General features: G+C 42.4%; 1 protein-coding gene across 1 annotated transcript in view; it reads right to left on the minus strand.

Annotated features, from left to right (window-relative positions):
- The window catches only part of LOC117506389 (metabotropic glutamate receptor 7), a 922,561-nt gene that overhangs the window by 627,929 nt on the left and 272,617 nt on the right, over positions 1 to 22,015 (minus strand). The window contains 1 exon segment of the mRNA XM_034165896.1: positions 13,425 to 13,641. Within this exon segment, the coding sequence (XP_034021787.1) occupies positions 13,425 to 13,641 (217 nt within the window).

Here is a 22,015-nt window from a genome sequence, read left to right on the forward strand (position 1 = left end):
CTCTCTGCATTACTGCCTAAGGGCCCTGTCCCACTGGGGAGAGGATCAATTGCGCATGAATTGAGTATACAAATTACGGGTGTTCGTTGTCGTCCGCAACAAAAATGGCCAAAAATGACAAATGTCCCAGTATGAATTATGGATATATTAATAATATATAGCGTATATATGATGAACAATCACAGTTATATAACGCAAGATTATCACGGCAGTATTACGGGTGTATTATGAATGCATCGTGCACATGTTGCACGTACCTGGCATCTGCATTGCGGTCATAAAAGAAGCGCACTTGGGCCGTCAGCATCACTATTCACACCAACAATACAGCCTCTGGAGCATTTGCTGGACTTGGACAAGTTGATCACAGAGTTAATGTTCATGTTGTCATGCGAGAGTTAACTGTTCATGAGTTTTTCAGCAACTCTTCCTTTTGTTGGTGTTAAATAAAAGTCCTGGAGGAGACCCGATTGTAGCAGCTACATCTTTATGGATTTACACAGCTGGACTGGCACTGACTGGCAGGTATGTCACTTTCTGCCACATATAGTACTTTGGGTTTACGTGATGTGTTTGTTATGCATTCACAGATTGTCCGCAAATCAGCTGCAAAGCAGATGTAATAAAAACGCTTTATTTGTGGCCAATTTGTATGCATTGCTACAACATATTTTAGTTTGTGATGTGGACATGATGGGCACGCAATATATCTGTTTTACACACTGTCCCAGTCCGCTGCCAAGCCGCAAATCCCGTCAGTTGCCGATATCAGCGGTTAACAGCAGATATACAGCGCATAGAGTGAGTATGTATTGTGTATGAATTGACTATATGTGGAGTATGTAAGGCGGATGTCATCTGCATCCAGATTTTTGAGCAGCTCAGAAATCCTGGCTGCGGACATGCGTGCCTCTGTGGATGATCAGGGACGTGTTCGGATGACGGCCGACTCATACAGGCATGTTACACGGATATTGTGGATGTTTGGCGAATATGGGCCAATTTTGTGCGTAATCCATATGCAAATCCTTCTAAATGCCAGTGGGACAGAGCCCTAACATGGTGCTGGAAACCAATGGCAGTGCTGAGACTACGTATGCACTGTCATCTGATAGAAGAAACCTCCCAGAATCAATACATGGAGGATTACTCATGAATCAGCACAAACCTGGGAAGACCTATCCTCGTGCTCAACACATCCCGCTCGTTTAGTGACTACTGATTTGCTGGATAGTCAATTAACAAGGAATTCTGCATATTCTTTGAGTGATAGCATCAACAATAAGAGGATTTAATGACATCTACATCACTTGTACAATTACCAGACTCGTGTTGTCATGGTGTCCTGCTGGGTTGAATTTTTGTAGTTTGTATCTTGCTGTAGGCTATCTGGTGTCTTTCACTACTGAAAAATGCAGAGTACATAAAACATTTGCACAGACTGTATATTGGAGAACCAAAACCTTCCTTTGGCAAGAACAACACATATACCACATTGTTCCCCTCTCATGGATTTAAAGTATAATCCACTGTGAAAAATTAATGAGGTAAACCTCCGGAGAGTTGGTCAATCTTCCTTGAATATAGACCAACTTTAAGTCATTCATCTTTATATTTAAATAGGACATATTTTGCTCCACTACAGCAAAGTAACATAAGTCCACCACTTAAATAAATGTGCCAAATTCACATGCACATTGATTTTACAGACAAGGCCAGATGAGAATCTGATTGGTTTACTGTCAGAGCCAAAACACACCCATGATAAATATTTATTATTATAATAATTACTTTGCCCAAACAAATTCATACATTCATTCTGAATTAAAGAAGTAGCAGTTCAGTGTTAAATGAGTTGTGCCCACCATTTTTGAACAATTGTGTTAGTATGGATGATTTGTGCATGATGCCAAATTACTGCTGCTAAATCTTAAAACTTCCTTGAGCAAATCCATGGACCTCAAAGTTGCTCATCCTTGGGGCACATTACAGCTGTGCTCAAGCATTTACATACCCAAGCAGAATTTGTGTTTTTTTTTTTTGGGCCATTTTTCAGAGAATATGAATGATTTTTTTTTTTTCCAGTCACAGCCACATCAGCCTATAATTTTTTCTAGGTTGTCTGGGTGTCTTGGTGGCTTTCCTCACTCTACTCTTTCTTGCACAGTCACTCAGATTTTGAGAAATATCTACTCCATGCAGATTTACTATAGAGTTCCATACTGTTTGTATTTCTTCATAACTGATGTAAATAAAGTCCAAGACATATTCAGTGACAGCTTTACCATCAGAGAGCCTCATCCAAAACTACCACAAAAGACTCCAAGCTGTCATTGACTTTAAAGGGGACAATACAGTATTAAGAATGGGTGGTATGTAAACTTTTGATCAGGGTCATTTGGGTAGTTTCTGTTGTTATTATGATTTATAACAGTAAACAGCTGTTTGACAATAAATGGCTTCACCCAACCACTAACCATGAGTGAAAAAAGTGCATTATCATTCATTATCAACATCATGTTCTATATACACTCAACAAAAATATAAACGCAACACTTTTGGTTTTGCTCCCATTTTGTATGAGATGAACTCAAAGATCTAAAACTTTTTCCACATACACAATATCACCATTTCCCTCAAATATTGTTCACAAACCAGTCTAAATCTGTGATAGTGAGCACTTCTCCTTTGCTGAGATAATCCATCCCACCTCACAGGTGTGCCATATCAAGATGCTGATTAGACACCATGATTAGTGCACAGGTGTGCCTTAGACTGTCCACAATAAAAGGCCACTCTGAAAGGTGCAGTTTTGTTTTATTGGGGGGGATACCAGTCAGTATCTGGTGTGACCACCATTTGCCTCATGCAGTGCAACACATCTCCTTCGCATAGAGTTGATCAGGTTGTCAATTGTGGCCTGTGGAATGTTGGTCCACTCCTCTTCAATGGCTGTGCGAAGTTGCTGGATATTGGCAGGAACTGGTACACGCTGTCGTATACGCCGGTCCAGAGCATCCCAAACATGCTCAATGGGTGACATGTCCGGTGAGTATGCCGGCCATGCAAGAACTGGGACATTTTCAGCTTCCAAGAATTGTGTACAGATCCTTGCAACATGGGGCCGTGCATTATCCTGCTGCAACATGAGGTGATGTTCTTGGATGTATGGCACAACAATGGGCCTCATGATCTCGTCACGGTATCTCTGTGCATTCAAAATGCCATCAGCCTGTCAATGTGCGCACCGTGCGCTCGCTCTGCAGCCTGTTGTAACAGCAATATATGTTTTTGTATGTCTACGCGAGGACAGCAAGCAGACACATGTGCATCACAGTGGACAGTTGTAAGTTCATGTCCGTCCAAACACGGCACGTGTCCCCCAGCCGTGACATCCAGAACCAGAGATCTCAACAGCTGCGGCTGTTGGCGGACACCCCCCCCTCCCCATCGGTTCAGCACACACACCAATGTGTCACTCCCTGTTATGTGATCATTTTTTTAGTTATTTGTTATGTAATTGTGTATGTAGGTAGTTCAAGTTCAAGTTTATTTGGCACTTTGCAATAAAATAAAAACAAAACAAAATAAAACTAAACAACATTGATTTCTCAGCCAGTCAACCCATGCAACCGAAAGGGTGTAGGTAGAAGCAAAGCTTATATACAGCTACCCCTTTTACCTCAGTAACGTTTATGTATCACAGCAAAACCAAACCAAACAAAACAAAGTGAGCAGAACAGCAAACACAGACATCTTAAAATAATCAATAAACTCAAATTCTTCATCATATCCACACCAATAAAAGTACACAATATCACATAATCACATAATCCATAAAAAATAACATAATCCATAAATAAAATCACATAATCAAAAAAAAAAAAGAATAACTCAATTGTCTATACTTTAACCAACAGCTATATAGTCCTTCAACCATAAATTGAATTTTCAGAGAATTTAGACAGTTTTCACATTTTCAGAGAACATCATTTCCTTATATTGTCATTTAAACTGATTGACATTTGGACATTGCTCGCTTGAGCTCTTTAGACAGATGATTCCATATTTTAGGGCCACAAGTAGAAACACAAAAGCCTTTCCTGGTTGTCCAAGCGCCAGCAATTTTAAAATGATACAAACCCCTTAAATTATATTTTCCCTCTCTTTCCTTAAAAAAAATTCTTGAATTCTGAAGGGCAGTTGCTTATTTTTCACTTTATACATTAATTGGACAGTTTTAAACATAATCATATCAAGACGTTTTAATATTTTAGATTTAATAAACAATGAATTGGTGTGATCTCGATAACCTATATTGTGACTTGTTCTTAATCCTCTTTTTTTAAGAATGAATAATGACTGCAATGTGGTTTTATAATTGTTGCCCTAAACTTCAGCACAGTAAGACAAGTAGGAAGCAAACAATGAACAGTACATTGTATGAAGTGCTTTGCAAACATTCAAATTCAAAATTTGCAATCAAGAACATGCCTTACCTTAGTTAGCAATGCAGTACTTTTTGACACTTTCTTTTGAATATGTTGAATATGAGCATTCCAATTAATTCTTTCATCAATAATAACACTGAAGAACTTATTTTCTTTGACACACTCTATGATTATCCCTTGTATATTTTGTTGTGTGGGCCGCTGAAGAGGAGGTACTGCTGGCCCACCACCACAAGATGGCACCCTGCTTGAAGTGCGGGCTTCAAGCACGAGAGGGCGTCGGAGCGACCGGGAGTGACAGCTGTCACTCATCATCCGTACCAGCTGTCACTCATCCACTACACATCACCACCACCATAAAGGCCGGACTGCAACTCCACCTCCCCGCCGAGAAATCAGCTACCAATCAGGTAACTTCTCTGCTGACTTACAAAGTAACAATCTGAACTTCTTTGCAGCCATTTTCCTGTGGTGTGTCCTTATCTGTGGGATTGGCGTTTGGTGTGATCAGCGACGGCTTCACCTCACACCCCAAACCAGATAAGTGGTTAAACAGGAGCTGCACGAGTGTGTGATCGGAGGTGGAGGTGCTCCCTCCTAACTAAACACTAACTGTGGGATTACTGAGTGTGCGAACTCACACTCATCAGTACTGTCTCTGTTCTCTGCCAGCAGTACCGGGTCTGACTGCTGAAGACAGTGGCCACCTGGGGCGCAGGGCTTGGCGGCTCCGGTGTTCTTCAGATCCATTGGTGGTGGAAGCTGTGTGGGATCCGGCTCTTCTCTCGCCAGACATCTTCTATCGTCGAGCCTACCCACACGTCACCTTGTGTATAATTGACATTCCACCATATTGTTATTGTCTGTACTTCGTTGTGCGATTCACAACATTAAATTGTTACTTTTTGGCTTATCCATTGTCCGTTCATTAACGCCCCCTGTTGTGGGTCCGTGTCACGACACTTTCACAACATATTTAACTGAATTTGTATGTCTTTATTGTAATTCCCAAATAACAATATTCTGGTTTTAGCCAAATTTAGTGACAGTTTATTAATATAAAACCAGCTCTTTAACTTCATCATTCCAATATGTAAATCAGACAATTGCAGCAGATTTTCTCCTGAACAAAACAGGTTGGTATCATCTGCAAACAGAACTGAAACTTTCAAAACAGATCTGAAACTTTACATAAATTATGAATGTACAAAATAAATAATTCTGGCCCCAACACACAACCCTGAGGAAGCCCACAAACGATGTTCAGATAAGAAGAGCAGCAATCCCTGAGTTTAACAAACTGTTTCTGGTTTTGTAAGTAGTCTTTAATCCAGTTCAAAGCCACCCCTCTGATCCCATACAGTTCCATCTTTTGAAATAATATGTTGTGATCTACTGTATCAAAAGCCTTTCTCAGATCAATAAATAAACCTATTACTATTTCCCTTTGGTCCACATGACTACTGATCTCTTCTACTGAATCGAGCAGAGCCAGTGCACTGGACCTACCTGCTCTAAAACCACACTGACCTTCATCCAGCAAGTTATATCATTATAGTAGTGTGGTACTTATTAATGTACCTGTCCTGGGAGTGTTCTCTGTTTTTGTAATGTGATGCTGAGCAGTCATTTGTGTTTCTGGTCAGCAGCTGGGAGGCACCTTGCCGTGCTGTGTGCGCTCTGACCTGGCTGTCCGGCCCCCGCATGTGTTCATGTCTCGCCCCGTCTCATGTGTAGGGGGAGTGGGAGCACGACACATGCCCACATGTATGAGACACATGCACCACAAATGTGTTGCTTTATGCAACGCCACACTCGTGGGGGCACTTAGACAAGTTTCACATCCAGCTCAAAAGTGATCGTCTGCTGACTGTTTTCATGCTAACAGAGTGAATGGCCACAAATTTTCTAAGTGTCAAGCGAGCGGTGTTGAATGTTTGTGTGTCACCTGGAATTTGGCTGACACATGCCACGAGAGGGATCGAATGGGCTCTCACAGGGCATATTCTGTCTTTCAGCCGCTGGTGTGCGCGAATAATTGTAGCGACAGGTGTACGAGGCATTGAAGGCAGCTCTGATTTTACACAAATTGCATATGTTTCCTGCTTTGTGCCCAATTCGACCACATTTGTACTATGCATGAAGGGGCCCTAAGGTTTGTGCAGTTAAAGGATTCTGTGGCATCCTCACTGCATTGCAGCAGTGCAGTGTCTTTTAATAACCCCATACAAAAATAAGCACATAAATTTCAGGACACATCCTAATTGGCGAGTTGTGAGGAGTCACCAGATTGCTTTAAATGTCACTGTGATTATTCAGAAACCAATCAACATTACCACATCACCTAATTAAATACTGCGTTTATTTGTCTCAGTGGTTTAAATCCATTCACAGGTGGCTGGTTGTGCATTTCATATCAACAGACAAACTGTTAAATGTAAAAATTCTGATGGCACATTAAGACATACAGAATGTGTAGTACATGCCACAGCCACAATTAACTGGCATTTATGTATAAGAAGTTGTTATAGAAGTCATGAGTACCTGTGTTTTTTTTTTCTTGGTTATAAAACCAATAACTTCCTACTTGATCCATGTATTCAATTATTACCTTGAAAGAATACAAATTTTCTTTTGAACAGAAAGTAAATTAAAGAAAAAAAATGTTTTGTCAGTGTTACGAAGTTGCCAATAACTGAACAGTAATTTGAACTGTCTGAGGATTTGTGCGTGTAAAAGTACCATCAAATATAAACTGTGTTATGCCTGATGATTTATGTAGAGTCTGTAATGGTCTCATAATGAAGATATAACCTGGGTTAATTTCAGTACTAAAAAAACATGTATATTATTGTTTTCTGATTATATTTATGCATAGAATAAAATTCATATTAACACCTTGAGTTAATAAAAAATATGAATAAAATGTCTGTAATGGAATGTAACTGATTGTATGAATGTTCAAATATTCTCTCAGATTATGGTATTTCTGTAAACAGTACCTTACTATGTAAGAGGCTATCTTAAATCCTGATAAGGTATACATGTTGTCTTCAAAATCTGTACGGTAAATATTTTCTGCTATGTAGAGCCTGAAATGCCAGAAAATGCAAATGTGGTCATTACGTTTTTTTTTTTTGTTGTTTTTTTTTAATCGAGAATAAAGTTTATTTGCCATTTGTGCAAGTGCATTTAAGTACAGGCACATCGCAAATTTCATTCATTCACCTTCAACCACTTATCCGGGATCAGGTCGCAGGGGCAACAGCTCTAGCAGGGGATGCCAGACTTCTCTTTCCCGGGCCACACTGACCACCTCCGACTGGGGGATCCCGAGGCGTTCCCAGGCCAGTGTGGAGATATAATCCCTCCACCTAGTCCTGGGTCTTCCCAGGGGGCATCCTTGCCAGATGCCCGAATCACCTCCACCGGCTCCTTTCAATGTTAAGCAGCAGTGGTTGTACTCTGAGCTCCTCACGGATGACTGAGCTTCTCACCTTATCTACAGGGGAGACACCAGCCACCCTCCTAAGGAAGCCCATTCCAGCCGCTTGTACCCGTGATCTAGTTCTTTCAGCCTTGACCTATGACCATAGGTGAGAGTGGGAACAAAGACTGACCAGTAGATTGAGAGCTTCACCTTTTGGAGCAGCTCACTTTTTGTCACACCAGTACGGTAGAGCAAATGCAATACCGCCTCTGCTGCACTGATTCTCCAGCCAATCTCACGCTCCATTGTCCCCTCACTTGTGAACAAGACCCAGAGGTAGGTACTTGAACTCATTCACTTGGGGCAAGACTGCATTCCCTACCTGGAGTAGGCAATCCATCATTTTCCTGCTGAGAACCATGACCTCAGATTTAAAGGTGCTGATCCTCATCCCAGTCACTTCACACTCAGCTGCAAACCGATCCAGTGAGTGTTGGAGGCCACACACCAATGAAGCCAACAGTACCACATCATCTTCAAAAAGCAGTGATGCAACCCTAAGCCCACCAAACTGGAAACCATCCTCCCCCGACTATGCCTTGATATCCTGTCCAAGAATATCACAAACAGGACTGGTGACAAGGTGCAGCCCTGGCGGATGCCAACCCCCCAACGGAAATGAGTCCGACTTCCTCGCTTTGTAAGTACAGAGATTGGAAGGTCCTGAGAAGGGACCCCCTCACTCCATACTCCTGCAGCACCTCCTGCAGTATCTTCCTGTGTACCTAATCATATGCTTTCTCCAAGTCCACAAAACACATGTAGACTGGATGGGCATACTCCCAGGCACCCTCCAGGATCCTTATGAGAGTGAAGAGCTGGTTGGTTGTTTCACAACCAAGACATAACCTGCATTGTTCCTCTTCAATCAGAGGCTTGACTATCGGCTGAACCCTCCTTTCCAGCACCCTGGAGTAGACTTTATCAGGGAGGCTGAGTAGTGTGATCGCCCTGTAATTGGCACACCTTTTTTTAAAATATGGGGACCACCACCCCAGTTTTCCACTTCTTAGGCATTGTCCCAAACCTCAACACAGAAACATTTTGGTGCCAACCGAAAGTCCTTCTCCATGGTTGCTCTGAACTTCTCCCACACCCGCAGCTTTGCGTCCCCCACAGCAGAAGCTTCCGCCGTTCAGGTCTGTCTGTACCTGGCAACTGCCTCCGGCGTCCTCACAGATAACATATCCTGAAAGGACTCCTTCTTCAGTTGGACGGCATCCCGGACCACTGGTGTCCACTACAGTCTTTGAGGGTTGCCACCCCTTGAGGCACCTAAGACCTTCAGGCCACAGTTCCTTGCTGCAACTTCAGGAATGGAAGCTTTGAACATTGCCCTGATTCTGGTTTAATGCCCCCAACCACCACAAGGATTTTCAATTTCAATCTATTTTCCTTTATATAGTGCCAAATCACAACACAGTTGCCTCAAGGTGGTTCACACAAGTAAGGTCTAACCTTACCAACCCCTAGAGCAAGCACACATGCAACAGCACACAGGCGACAGGGATGCAAGAAAAGCTCTGCCGGAGGTGTGAGTTGAAGATCTGTCAGACAGTGGGCTCCACCAGATGCTCCCAGTTCACCCGCACTATCTGTTTGGGCTTAGCAGGTCAGTCCAAAGTCCTCCCCCACCCTCTGATCCAACTCACCACCGGATTGTGATCATTTGACAGCTCTGCCCCTCTCTTCACTCGAGTGTACAGAACATGCAGCCTCAGATCAGATGATACAATGACAAAATCAATCATCGATGTTTGGCCAAGGGTGCTCTGGTACCATGTACACTTATGAGCATCCATATGTTCGAACATGGTGTTCATTATGGACAGTCCATTACCAGCACAGAAATTCAATAACAAATGACTGTTCGGGTTTAGATTGGGGAGGCTGTTCCTCCTAATCACACCTCTCCAGGTGTCTTTGTCATTGAAGCATTGAAGTCTCCCAGCAAAACAATGGAGCCCCCGCAGGAGCCCCATACAGGATTCCACTCAGGAAATCCAAGAAGGCCAAATACTACAAACTGCTGTTTGGTGCATATGCACAAACAACAGAGTCAGAGTTTTCCCCCCACCACCCAGAGGTGCAGGAAGGCATGCCTCTCATCTACTGGAGTAGTAGTCATCAGTATCCCCACCCCCGCCCAGCACCTCAAACCCTGAGCAACTCCAGAGAAGAATAACGTTCAACCCCTATCAAGGAGAGTGGTTCCGGAGCTAAGGCTGTGCATGGAGGCGAGGCCCACAAGATCTAGCCAGTATCACTCCACCTCTCGCACAAGCTCAGGCTCTTTCCCTACATCAAGGTGGTGTTCCACACCCCCACAGGAAGCCCCTGCCATCCGGGTCTGGTCCGCTGAGGCCCTTGACTTCCACTGCCACCCATCGGACAGTGCACCCGACAACAGTGGTTTCCCCTGCAGGTGGTGAGCCCACAGTGAGGAGATGGAAGGTCCACATTGCCTTTTTGGGTTGTGCCCAACTGAGCTCTGCGGCAAGCCCATCCACCAGGCACTCACTGATGGGCCCTCTATTCAGGCCTGGCTCCAGATGGGTGCCCCGGGCTTCCTCCAGGCCGGGTCACATTTCCTCTACCTCGCTTTTTCATGGTATTGTGTGGTGTCGGTTTCACACATCATTAATTACTGCACATTTTGTTAAGCATTGCACATTTAGTGTATGAGATATTGTACATATTAAATTCATGATGTGTTAGATTTTATTGAACACACTGGTTTTGGGTTGGAATGACACATACTTCCTTCCCTCTTTGATGTCCTGTGCCACAAGTCTGACAGTGGCTGAAAAGAAGCTGTTGTGGAGACAAGCCCTGTGACCACTACTGCTCACTGGGCTGAGGTGTCTCAGGTTGTACCCTGAATCCACCCACTAAAACAGATCATGAGCAGAGTAATGATTGTCCCTGATAATGCTCTGTGCTTTCCTCTGGCAGCGGTGAGTGTATACAGTGTCCATGGAAGGGATATTGGAGCCAGTCACCCCCTCTGCAGTTTTGACAACCTGTTGCAGTGATTTCCTCTCAGCTGGGTTGAAATTACCATACCACACTGCAATACCACTGGTGAGGATGCTTTCAATGAGTCCTCTGTAGACTTGGGGGGCGGGCTGATGAGTATACTTCATGAAATTTTGAACTAATATCCCTAAATGATTATATTCTACATTGGGCATACACTGATCAACATTTAAAAATTTGCCCTCTTTGCAAAATTCATGACAATATGATTGTGGCTAACCCAGTAGTGTAAAGTCATGTGACACCTCGCTTAATCAATCAGTCAATCAAGAAATCAAGATTTATTTATAAAGCACTTTACAGCACCAAATGGTGTGCAAAGTGCTTAACAGTAAAAACACAGATTCCCAAAAATAAAGCACACATGCAATACATTTAAAACAGCACTCAGTATTAAATAAATAAGTCATTAACTTAGATTTAAAAAGTGCTAGATTGGGAGTAGCTTGTTCCGTAGTCTCGGGCCAGCTACTGTAAATGCACGATCACCCCAGAATTACAACCCCAATTCCAATGAATTTGGGACGTTGTGCAAAATGTAAATAAAAACAGAATACAATGATTTGCAAATCCTCTTCAACCTATATTCAATTTGAATACACCACAAAGACAAGATATTTAATCTTCAAACCGATAAACTTTATTGTTTTTGTACAAATATTTGCTCATTTTGGAATGGATGCCTGCAACATGTTCAAAAAAACTGGGACAGTGTTATGTGTACCACTGTGTTACATCACCTTTCCTTCTAACAACACTCAATAAGCATTTGGGAACTGAGGACAATAATTGCTGAAGTGTTGTCGGTGGAATTATTTCCCATTCTTACTTGATGTACGACTTCAGTTGTTCAACAGTCCCTTTGTAATAGTTTCTGCTTCATAATGCGCCACACATTTTCAATGGGCGATAGGTCTGGACTGGAGGCAGGCCAGTTTAGTACCCGCACTCTTTTACTACGAAGCCACGCTGTTGTAACACATGTAGAATGTGGCTTGGCATTGTCTTGCTAAAATAAGCAGGGACATCCCTGAAAAAGACGTTGCTTAGATGGCAGCATGTGTTTCTCCAAAACCTGGATGTACCTTTCAGCATTGATGGTGCCATCCCAGATGTGTAAGTTGCCCATGCCATGGGCACTAACACACCCCATACCATCACAGATGCTGGATTTTGAATTTTGCGCTGGTAATAATCTGGATGGTCTTTTTCCTCTTTTGTCCGGAGGACACAACATCCATGATTTCCAAAAACAATTTGAAATGTGGATTCATCAGACCACAGCACATGTTTCCACTTTGCGTCTGTCCATTTCAAATGAGCCCAGAGAAGGCAGCGGCATTTCTGTATGTTTTTGATGTATGGCTCCTGCTTTGTATGATAGAGTTTAACTTGCACTTGTAGAAGTAGCGATGAACTGTGTTAACTGACAATGGTTTTCTGAAATGTTCCTGAGCCCACGCGGTAAGATCCTTTACACAATGATGCCTGTTTTTAATGCAGTGCAGCCCGAGGGATCAAAGGTCACGGACATTCAATGTTGGTTTTCGGCCTTGCCACTTACGTGTAGAAAGTTGTCCAGATTCTCTGAATCTTCTTATTACATTATGGACTGTAGATGATGGATTCCCTAAATTCCTTGCAATTGAACATTGAGAAACGTTGTTCTTAAACTGTTGGACAATTTTTTCACGCAGTTGCTCACAAAGTGGTGACCCTCACCCCGTCTTTGCTGAGCCTTTTGGGGATGCTCCTTTTATACCCAATCATGACACTCACCTGTTTCCAATTAACCTGTTCACCTGTGGAATGTTCCAAACAGGTGTTCTTTGAGCATTCATCAACTTTCCCAGTCTTTTGATGCATGTGTTCCAACTTTTTTGAAATGTGTTACAGGCATCCATTTCAAAATGATCAAATATTTGCACAAAACAATAAAGTTTATCAGTTTGAGCATTAAATATCTTGTCTTTGTTGTGTATTCAATTGAATGTACGTTGAAGAGGATTTGCAAATCATTGTATTCTGTTTTTATTTACATTTTGCACAATGTCCCAAATTCATTGGAATTGGGGATTATCTTAAGCGGTTTCTTCAGTTACGCCATATAACTGTAGAAGAGATTAAAATCAGTGAAGGTGGTGTTTTTAGTTAAAAATATCAATTGGTTATCTGAATGGATCAAAGTTCCATTTTTAATTTTAGTAGTGGTTTTCCAGCCTTGATAACATACCAGTGCACATTGCTCTAGTGGTTGGCACTGGCACCAATTTGGTCTGGCATGCCCCTGTTTGCTAGACTCTAGGCAAAAGTCCCTTCAAGCAATTGGAAACCTGTGTATTTTTTTACCATTCTAGAGGAGAAAAAGTGGTTTCTCTTAAAGAACTGTCAAAAATAATGCTCCATTTGTTTATTCTAATAACATTAGCTTGTTCAAATCTTACCTGCTTCTCTGGAAAGCTGTGTGAAAGCATCCACCCCCTTCTCCCCGTAGCTGCCTTCAGATGCCACAGTGGACACGTAGTTCCAACCCATGGCCTTCACAATGTCCACCATCGCCTGGGCCTGGAAACTGTCTGGCGGCACCACCCGGGAGAAGAAATCATACCGCCGGTCATCACTTAGCTCCGGTGCCGTGGATGCATAGCTGATCTGAGGGATCTGGAGAGATTGACCAAAGAGAGAAAAATGATCAAAAAGTGAGTGATGAACACTTCAGTGGTGTGGCAGAGTTTTAAAGAATATCCAGGCAATAAAATGATAAAAAAGAAAGAGAACAATTACTCAAGGGATTATGGATGCCTTTTTATTCCAAAATGAGTTTGACACAATGATGCTTAAAAGCTGTTTACAGTAATTCAACAAAATCTGTGTGAGGTGAACAATGATTTGATCTTTGACCATGAAGCTAATTAGCAAAATATATTTGGCCTTGAAACACTGACAGAAAATCTCCAAGAAACTATTAAAGCTGTAAACCCCTCAATAAAATTTCCTTATAATTGCCTTTTTACCTCTTAAGCATCTCCCACAGGTGCAATAAAAATGACGTTATATATGACAGTTGTTCATATATAACGTACATGATTGCAATGCCAATTTTTTTTTCACATTTCTAAAACTCTGACATAAACCTACGACTTCATTGTAATACAGATGCTTATTTACCGTAGGTTTAATCAAAATAACCAAAAGGCTTTTTGTCACATGTTCAAGAACCATTAGCATGAGTGGTTCAAATACAAAACTATGAGGGAGATTGCTTGAGATGTGGGTTTTGGTTTTGAGAGTTAATAATTAGTTGAATAAATACTAGAAAAATGAGTGGCATACTTCTATGCCCTGTGACAGTCTAAAGTGCTATTAAAACATTAAAATATGAAAGCATATACAGTAAAACATATATAAAACATATAAAACAGACAAAATCCGCTCTATGTATAAAATGGACAAAATCCATTATATGTATGTAATACGAGTAAATTACAGCCAGGAGGTGCCGAACGGTCTATGGGGAATCCCCAGCACCAATTAGGCTTACATATTTCCTTGATTAAATGCCTGAACTTCAATCAGGACCTGCCTCATTTCATGACCGGGTCAAAACCTTTTGTGAAAAGAAACTGCTTTAAATAAGTGGCAGGCATTATGTGCATTAAAAAGATTACAGTCCAGCTGCAGAATGGTACCTTAAAATCCAAAAGCCTGATTTATGCTTTTCCTGCTCCATGGCCATGCAATGACGATGTGTATGTGACCCTTTTAAAGTTCTCTGTGGCATCTTTATGCAATTTTCTGCAGGAATATTGGCTTTTTTTCTGGATTAATTTGTCCCTCAACGAGCTCCATTTCTTTATACAATCATCGACCTCCAAACCAGTGGTATAGCACACACAATTTTCCCCCATGAATTGTAGATCAAAACGTATTTGATCCATGATCGAAATGTAATCGGGAGGCGCACTGCAAAAACTTTTAAAATATGATGGGAGATGAAGTACTGAAAACACAAAAGTGAGAAATCACAGTCCATTGCGGTCTCAGTCATTTTGCAGGTGCGTGTCAGGCTCGAGAGCCACACATAGGGCTCTGATTTAAAGTGGTTTGGTTCATCACACCTAGGGATATGTGTGAAACTTAACAGCACATTAGAGTGCAGGGAACAAGCAGCATTTTGTTAATAATCGCCTCCCTCGTTTAGGTGCCGGGTCGGTTTGAAATAAATAAATACCCTGCTTGTAATCAAGGAAATATGGTGTGATATAATTAAAGTGTCTCAATTTAGTGTTTGTGTATAGGTTGTGACCATGATTTACATTTTATTAGGTCACAATCATCACAGAGTGCTCATGTGCAACATTTTCAAAGAAATTGTTGCAGAGAGCATCTCCATCTTATATGAAAGCATCCATGTGTTATCATGGCAGTAAGGCTTTGACTGTGGCCTAGATTTAACAGAAACACAAAAGTCACATGGATCATGTGCAAGGTTTTCTGAGGTCTTTGACCAGACAGCATGTGTAGCCAATATGAAAACAATACCTGGAAGTGTTGATGAGTTACTGATGTGAGAAAGGTTTCACCATGATCTATTTTTCAACAGGCCACAAGGGCTACAGAGTTCACAGGAGAGACAAATGCTGCAAGGGACACAGTGTGCTCACATGCAAACGTATAAGATTTTGGTCCAGGGATCAGATGTATCCCATGTGAAAATCAGACCCTGCACTGTTGATAAGTTATCATGGCAACAAGGTTTTGACCGTGACCTACATTTAAACACATCACAAGTAGAGCATTCACAATCAAACTTGTTGAATATTTCAGTCCAGAAAGCATCTGTGTTCAATATGAAAGCAACAGTTTTAATTTCTTACAAGTGGCATAGAGATGTCATAATATCAACTCATCCAAGAGTGTGATTTATATTGCATGTGCATCCGATAAAGTGTCACTTGGAAGTGCTATGTTATTGCAGCAGCAACAAGGGGTGGAGCAGCATACGCACTCTCACACACACACACACACACACACACACACACACACACACACACACACACACACACACACACACATACACACGGGTGAATGCAATACATTTTAATGTCCCTGTTTGGGAGGATGAGGGGAAAGAAAATATTAAAATAGAAATATAGAAGAGAAAATTGGATTTTTGTACATATATATTCTTTATATGTACACATATAAAGAAGAATATAGAAGGCTTAAATCAGCCATGGGGCCCATTGGTGCCAGCGCATACCTCAAATTCTACAGCATGCGTCAGTGGAGAGCCTGCACCCCCCCTTCCCACCAGTCTGACACAGGGTACTCCCCCAGTTAAAGTCAGTGTCAATTTACAGCTGGGTGACCTGGGACAATGCAGAAGAACTGTCATGGCCAAGGACACAGATGGGTGGTAAGACTGGAAATCAAATCCAGGTCACCATATTGTTAGCCTAAGTCATAATCCACTGTGCTACCTACTCTGCCCCAATACATATATAAACATGGTGAGCTGATTGAGAGCAAAGAGGAAATTCTCTACCACTTCACTCCTGGACTTCCAGTATGCAGACAACAAGCTCAGTCTTCACAATAGTCTGAAGAAGACACAGGTCCTTTATCAGCTATCAACCAACTTGGTCAACCAAAGGCTTCCTGCTAGAAATCTGCATGGACATGTCCTGGAGAACATGACTCACTTTCCATACCTGGCCAGCCATATGTAATCAAATGCAGACATCAGTGACAACCTCAAACACAGGCTCAACTGTGCAGGAAATGCCTTTGGGCAGCTTTGCACCCATGTTTCCAACAACAGAGACCTTCGATACAAGGTTAAAATCCTCATCCACAAAGCAGTCTTCATGCAAACCCTCCTGTATGGAGCTGAGACCTGAACTACCTACTGTCACCACCTGAAGACCATCGACCGATTCCACCACTGCTGCATGAGGAGTATCCTCTGCATCAAGTGAGAAGAAGTGCTTACTTTCCAAACAGATCCTCTACTCCCAGCTGAGTGAAGGTAAACATTCCATAGGAGGGCAGAATAAATTCTACAAGAACCTCCTAAAGCACAACCTCAAGATCAACTCAGTTGACTGGAAGACCAAGCCAGCTGGTGAGCAATGATCCACATGAGAATGGAAGTCTCCAAAAAATGCAGCGGAACAACACAGAATAGAAGAGGAGAAAGAAAAAGTACAGAAAGGAAGATCCTAATTGGTAGATGCTTCCAGCAGCAACGTCTGTAAGACAGTGCGTGTCAATATTGAGCCTGTTCAGCTATCACTGTGGTGTCACCATCCCACCTGGGAATAGACCAGAAGACCATATTTTATATATATATATATATATATATATATATATATATATATATATATATATATATATATATTGGGACTTTGAATGCTGGCAGTATGACCAAGTAAAAGGGAAGTAAGGCCAGGAGCATAGGCAGTGGGTTCAAGTTGTTGTATCATGGTGTAGATAGGAAGAGAAATAGTTTTGAAGTCATTATAAAGGAAGAGTATGTTAAGGACGTGCTGCAGGTTAAGCAAGTGTGAAGTTGAAAATTGAAGGGGTGACAGTGAATATCATTAGTGCATATCCTGCACAGGTAGGTTGTGAGACAAATGAGAAAGAAGATTTCTGGAGTGGGTTAGATAAGGTGGTGGAGAGTGTGCCCAATCATGAAAGAGTGGTGATAGGAGCAGAATTCAATGGGCATGTTGGTGAAGGGAACAAATGTGACGAGGAAATAATAGTTAGATATGGTATCAAGGACAGCAATGTGGAAGGGAACATGACAGTAGATTTTGCAGGAAGGATGGAAATGGCTGTGGTTAATACCTATCCAGAATTCCTCTGTGGAGAGAGGAGAACATTCCAAAAGGACAACATCTCTGCAGCAATCCACCAATCAGCCCTGTATGGTAGAGGAACCAGATGGCAGTCACTCCTTAGACACGTGGCACATGGCAGCCCGCCTGAAGTTTGCCAAAAGGCACCTGAAGGACTCTGAGACGATGAAAAACCAAATTTTCTAGTCTGATTAGACAAAGATTGAACTCTTTGGTGTGAATGCCAGGTGCCATGTTTGGAGGAAATGAGGCACCATCCCTACAGCAAAGCGTGGTGATAGCATCATGCTGTGGGGATGTTTTTTAGTGGCAGGAACTGGGAGACTCGTCAGGGTTGAGGGAAAGATTAATGCAACAATGGACAGAGACATCTTGGATGAAAACCTGCTCCAGAGCGCCTCAGACTGGGGTGATGGTTCATCTATCAGCAGAACAATGCCCCTAAGCATACAGCCAAGATATCAAAGGAGTGTCTTCAGGACAACTCTGTGAATGTCCTTGAGTGGCCCAGCCAGAGCGCAGACCGGAACCTGATTGAACATCTCTGGAGAGATCTGAAAATGGCTGTGCACTGACACTCCCCATCCAACCTAATGGAGCTTGAAAGGTGCTGCAAAGAGAAATGGGCAATAACGCCAAAAGATAGACGCACCAAGCTTGTGGCATCATACTCAAGAAGACTTGAGGCTGAGTTTTGCCAAAGGTGCATCAACAAAGTATTGAGCAAAGTGTGTGAATACTTATGTACATGTGATTTCTTCGATTTTTATTTCTAATACATTTAAAAAAATAAAAAAACTTTTTCATGTTGTGATTATAGTGTGTTGTTAATACAATTTTGAGGGGAAAAATGAATTTACTCCATTTTTGAACAAAGCTGTAATATATATGTGTATATAATTGTAAAACAGCTAACTGATCATCTGCAGAGGAATGGTCTATTTGAAGAGTTTCAGTCAGGTTTTAGAATTCATCATAGTACAGAAACAGCATTAGTGAAGGTTACAAATGATCTTCTTATGGCCTCGGACAGTGTACTCATCTCTGTGCTTGTTCTGTTAGACCTCAGTGCTGCTTTTGATACTGTTGACCATAAAATTTTATTACAGAGATTAGAGCATGCCATAGGTATTAAAGGCACTGCGCTGCAGTGGTTTGAATCATATTTGTCTAATAGATTACAATTTGTTCATGTAAATGGGGAATCTTCTTCACAGACTAAAGTTAATTATGGAGTTCCACAAGGTTCTGTGCTAGGACCAATTTTATTCACTTTATACATGCTTCCCTTAGGCAGTATTATTAGACGGTATTGCTTAAATTTTCATTGTTACACAGATGATACCCAGCTTTATCTATCCATGAAACCAGAGGACACACACCAATTAGCTAAACTGCAGGATTGTCTTACAGACATAAAGACATGGATGACCTCTAATTTCCTGCTTTTAAACTCAGATAAAACTGAAGTTATTGTACTTGGCCCCACAAATCTTAGAAACATGGTGTCTAACCAGATCCTTACTCTGGATGGCATTACCCTAACCTCTAGTAATACTGTGAGAAATCTTGGAGTCATTTTTGATCAGGATATGTCATTCAAAGCGCATATTAAACAAATATGTAGGACTGCTTTTTTGCATTTACGCAATATCTCTAAAATCAGAAAGGTCTTGTCTCAGAGTGATGCTGAAAAACTAATTCATGCATTTATTTCCTCTAGGCTGGACTATTGTAATTCATTATTATCAGGTTGTCCTAAAAGTTCCCTAAAAAGCCTTCAGTTAATTCAAAATGCTGCAGCTAGAGTACTGACGGGGACTAGAAGGAGAGAGCATATCTCACCCATATTGGCCTCTCTTCATTGGCTTCCTGTTAATTCTAGAATAGAATTTAAAATTCTTCTTCTTACTTATAAGGTTTTGAATAATCAGGTCCCATCTTATCTTAGGGACCTCGTAGTACCATATCACCCCAATAGAGCGCTTCGCTCTCAGACTGCAGGCTTACTTGTAGTTCCTAGGGTTTGTAAGAGTAGAATGGGAGGCAGAGCCTTCAGCTTTCAGGCTCCTCTCCTGTGGAACCAGCTCCCAATTCAGATCAGGGAGACAGACACCCTCTCTACTTTTAAGATTAGGCTTAAAACTTTCCTTTTTGCTAAAGCTTATAGTTAGGGCTGGATCAGGTGACCCTGAACCATCCCTTAGTTATGCTGCTATAGACGTAGACTGCTGGGGGGTTCCCATGATGCACTGTTTCTTTCTCTTTTTGCTCTGTATGCACCACTCTGCATTTAATCATTAGTGATCGATCTCTGCTCCCCTCCACAGCATGTCTTTTTCCTGGTTCTCTCCCTCAGCCCCAACCAGTCCCAGCAGAAGACTGCCCCTCCCTGAGCCTGGTTCTGCTGGAGGTTTCTTCCTGTTAAAAGGGAGTTTTTCCTTCCCACTGTAGCCAAGTGCTTGCTCACAGGGGGTCGTTTTGACCGTTGGGGTTTTACATAATTATTGTATGGCCTTGCCTTACAATATAAAGCGCCTTGGGGCAACTGTTTGTTGTGATTTGGCGCTATATAAAAAAATTGATTGATTGATTGATAATTGCAATGATTCCTTACATTTCATTATCAAACCATAATGGCAAAGAACTATAACTGAGGCTTGATTTTACAGTTTGAACACAAATTTATTATAAATAACTATAAATAAAATAACAAGAGAGAGTAAGTTAACCCACCTTTTGTCAAAAACTGATTTATGGCCCTGTCAGCCAATCAGAATCGATTACGTCACTAAGCCCCACCCCCTTATGACGTCACAGCCAATCAGAATCGATGATGTCACTATGTCCCGCCCCTAACCCCTCCCCTAATCCCGCCTCCAAGCCCCGCCCCTTATGACATCACGGCCAATCAGAATCGATTGCGTCACTATGTCCTGCCCCTTTTTAACACAAAAAAAAAAACTCTGACGTAGCTCCTCCCCGCATGCACGCGGGTTTCTATAAAAAACCAGGGGACCACATCTCATTCAAGCATTGGACGACGAACCAGCATGAGCTCCTCAACCTCTCCCATTGCAGCGGCCGACGACATCGCTTGTGACTGCGCTCTCGAGTGTGGAAGAGACCTGGCATCCCTGGGGCAAGCTTCACGGACCCGCGGCGGGTACGAGAGCCCGTGGGGAGTTCAGCTCGAGCCGGTCTGGGGCGAGATCCATCCTTCTCACGCGCTTTCCAGCCCGGGAGGCGTGGGGTCTCTTCCCGCTGTCACGGAGGCCGCGAGTCCGCGGGAGGTACAAGACCTCGAGCGGGCTGAGAAATACGCCACATCTTTCGCATCTGACCGGCCAGACGGGTTCCTGTCAGAGGAATTCCTGAAAACGGTGAAAGTCGGCGTGGCACACTTACTTTTGGCTGTGATCAAAAGTTACAGACAAAAACTCTGTTACGGGTGTGAGATCGATCACCCCAGCCAGCGCCAGCACGAGTGCCTGGACCCGTTAAATGAATATTTCTTTACCGGACATTTTGAGAGATTAATGGTGAGACTCTGGAGACTGACCTTCATCCCGGCTGTGGTAAAGCTCCTAACCCAGCGCTTCCTCAACCCATCGGCTGCGAGGGTCCACGGGGCGGTAGAAAACATCCTCACTGAGCTGAAATACACTGATAATTTTGAAGCAAAGATCAACGAACTGTACACATGTTTCGGTGAAGACGCAGATCTCGACCTGGAGGGGATGGTAGCCGTCTATAACCCAGACGACTGAAGAAAAAAACCTGCTTTTTTTTTTTTTTTTAAATATCATTATATTGTTTTACAGTCATGGGTAATTGTGTGATGAGTCTCTTTCAAAGCTTGCGGGAAGTTTATATTATACGTGGACTCTCGTATAAGCTGGAGCGGGTAGTCATTCGCAGGCTGGAGACCCCAGACGCCCCGCCTTCATGCGCTTTGGAGAGGGTCTTCGACGTTATCAGACGTCGCCCCGGGCCCAGAGTGTGGACAGATCATATCTACAACGCGGCTCTCCATTCATCTGAAAAATCTCTGTACAACGTATTACTGAAAATCTCTGTTTTGACCACTGACGATTTTACACGGTGTAATCCGATGCACCTGCTTACATTATACACTCTGTTTGTGGATGTGATAGCGTGCCGAG

This window comes from Thalassophryne amazonica, chromosome 3, assembly GCF_902500255.1.
Source record: "Thalassophryne amazonica chromosome 3, fThaAma1.1, whole genome shotgun sequence".
In the NCBI taxonomy this organism is placed as follows: domain Eukaryota; kingdom Metazoa; phylum Chordata; class Actinopteri; order Batrachoidiformes; family Batrachoididae; genus Thalassophryne; species Thalassophryne amazonica.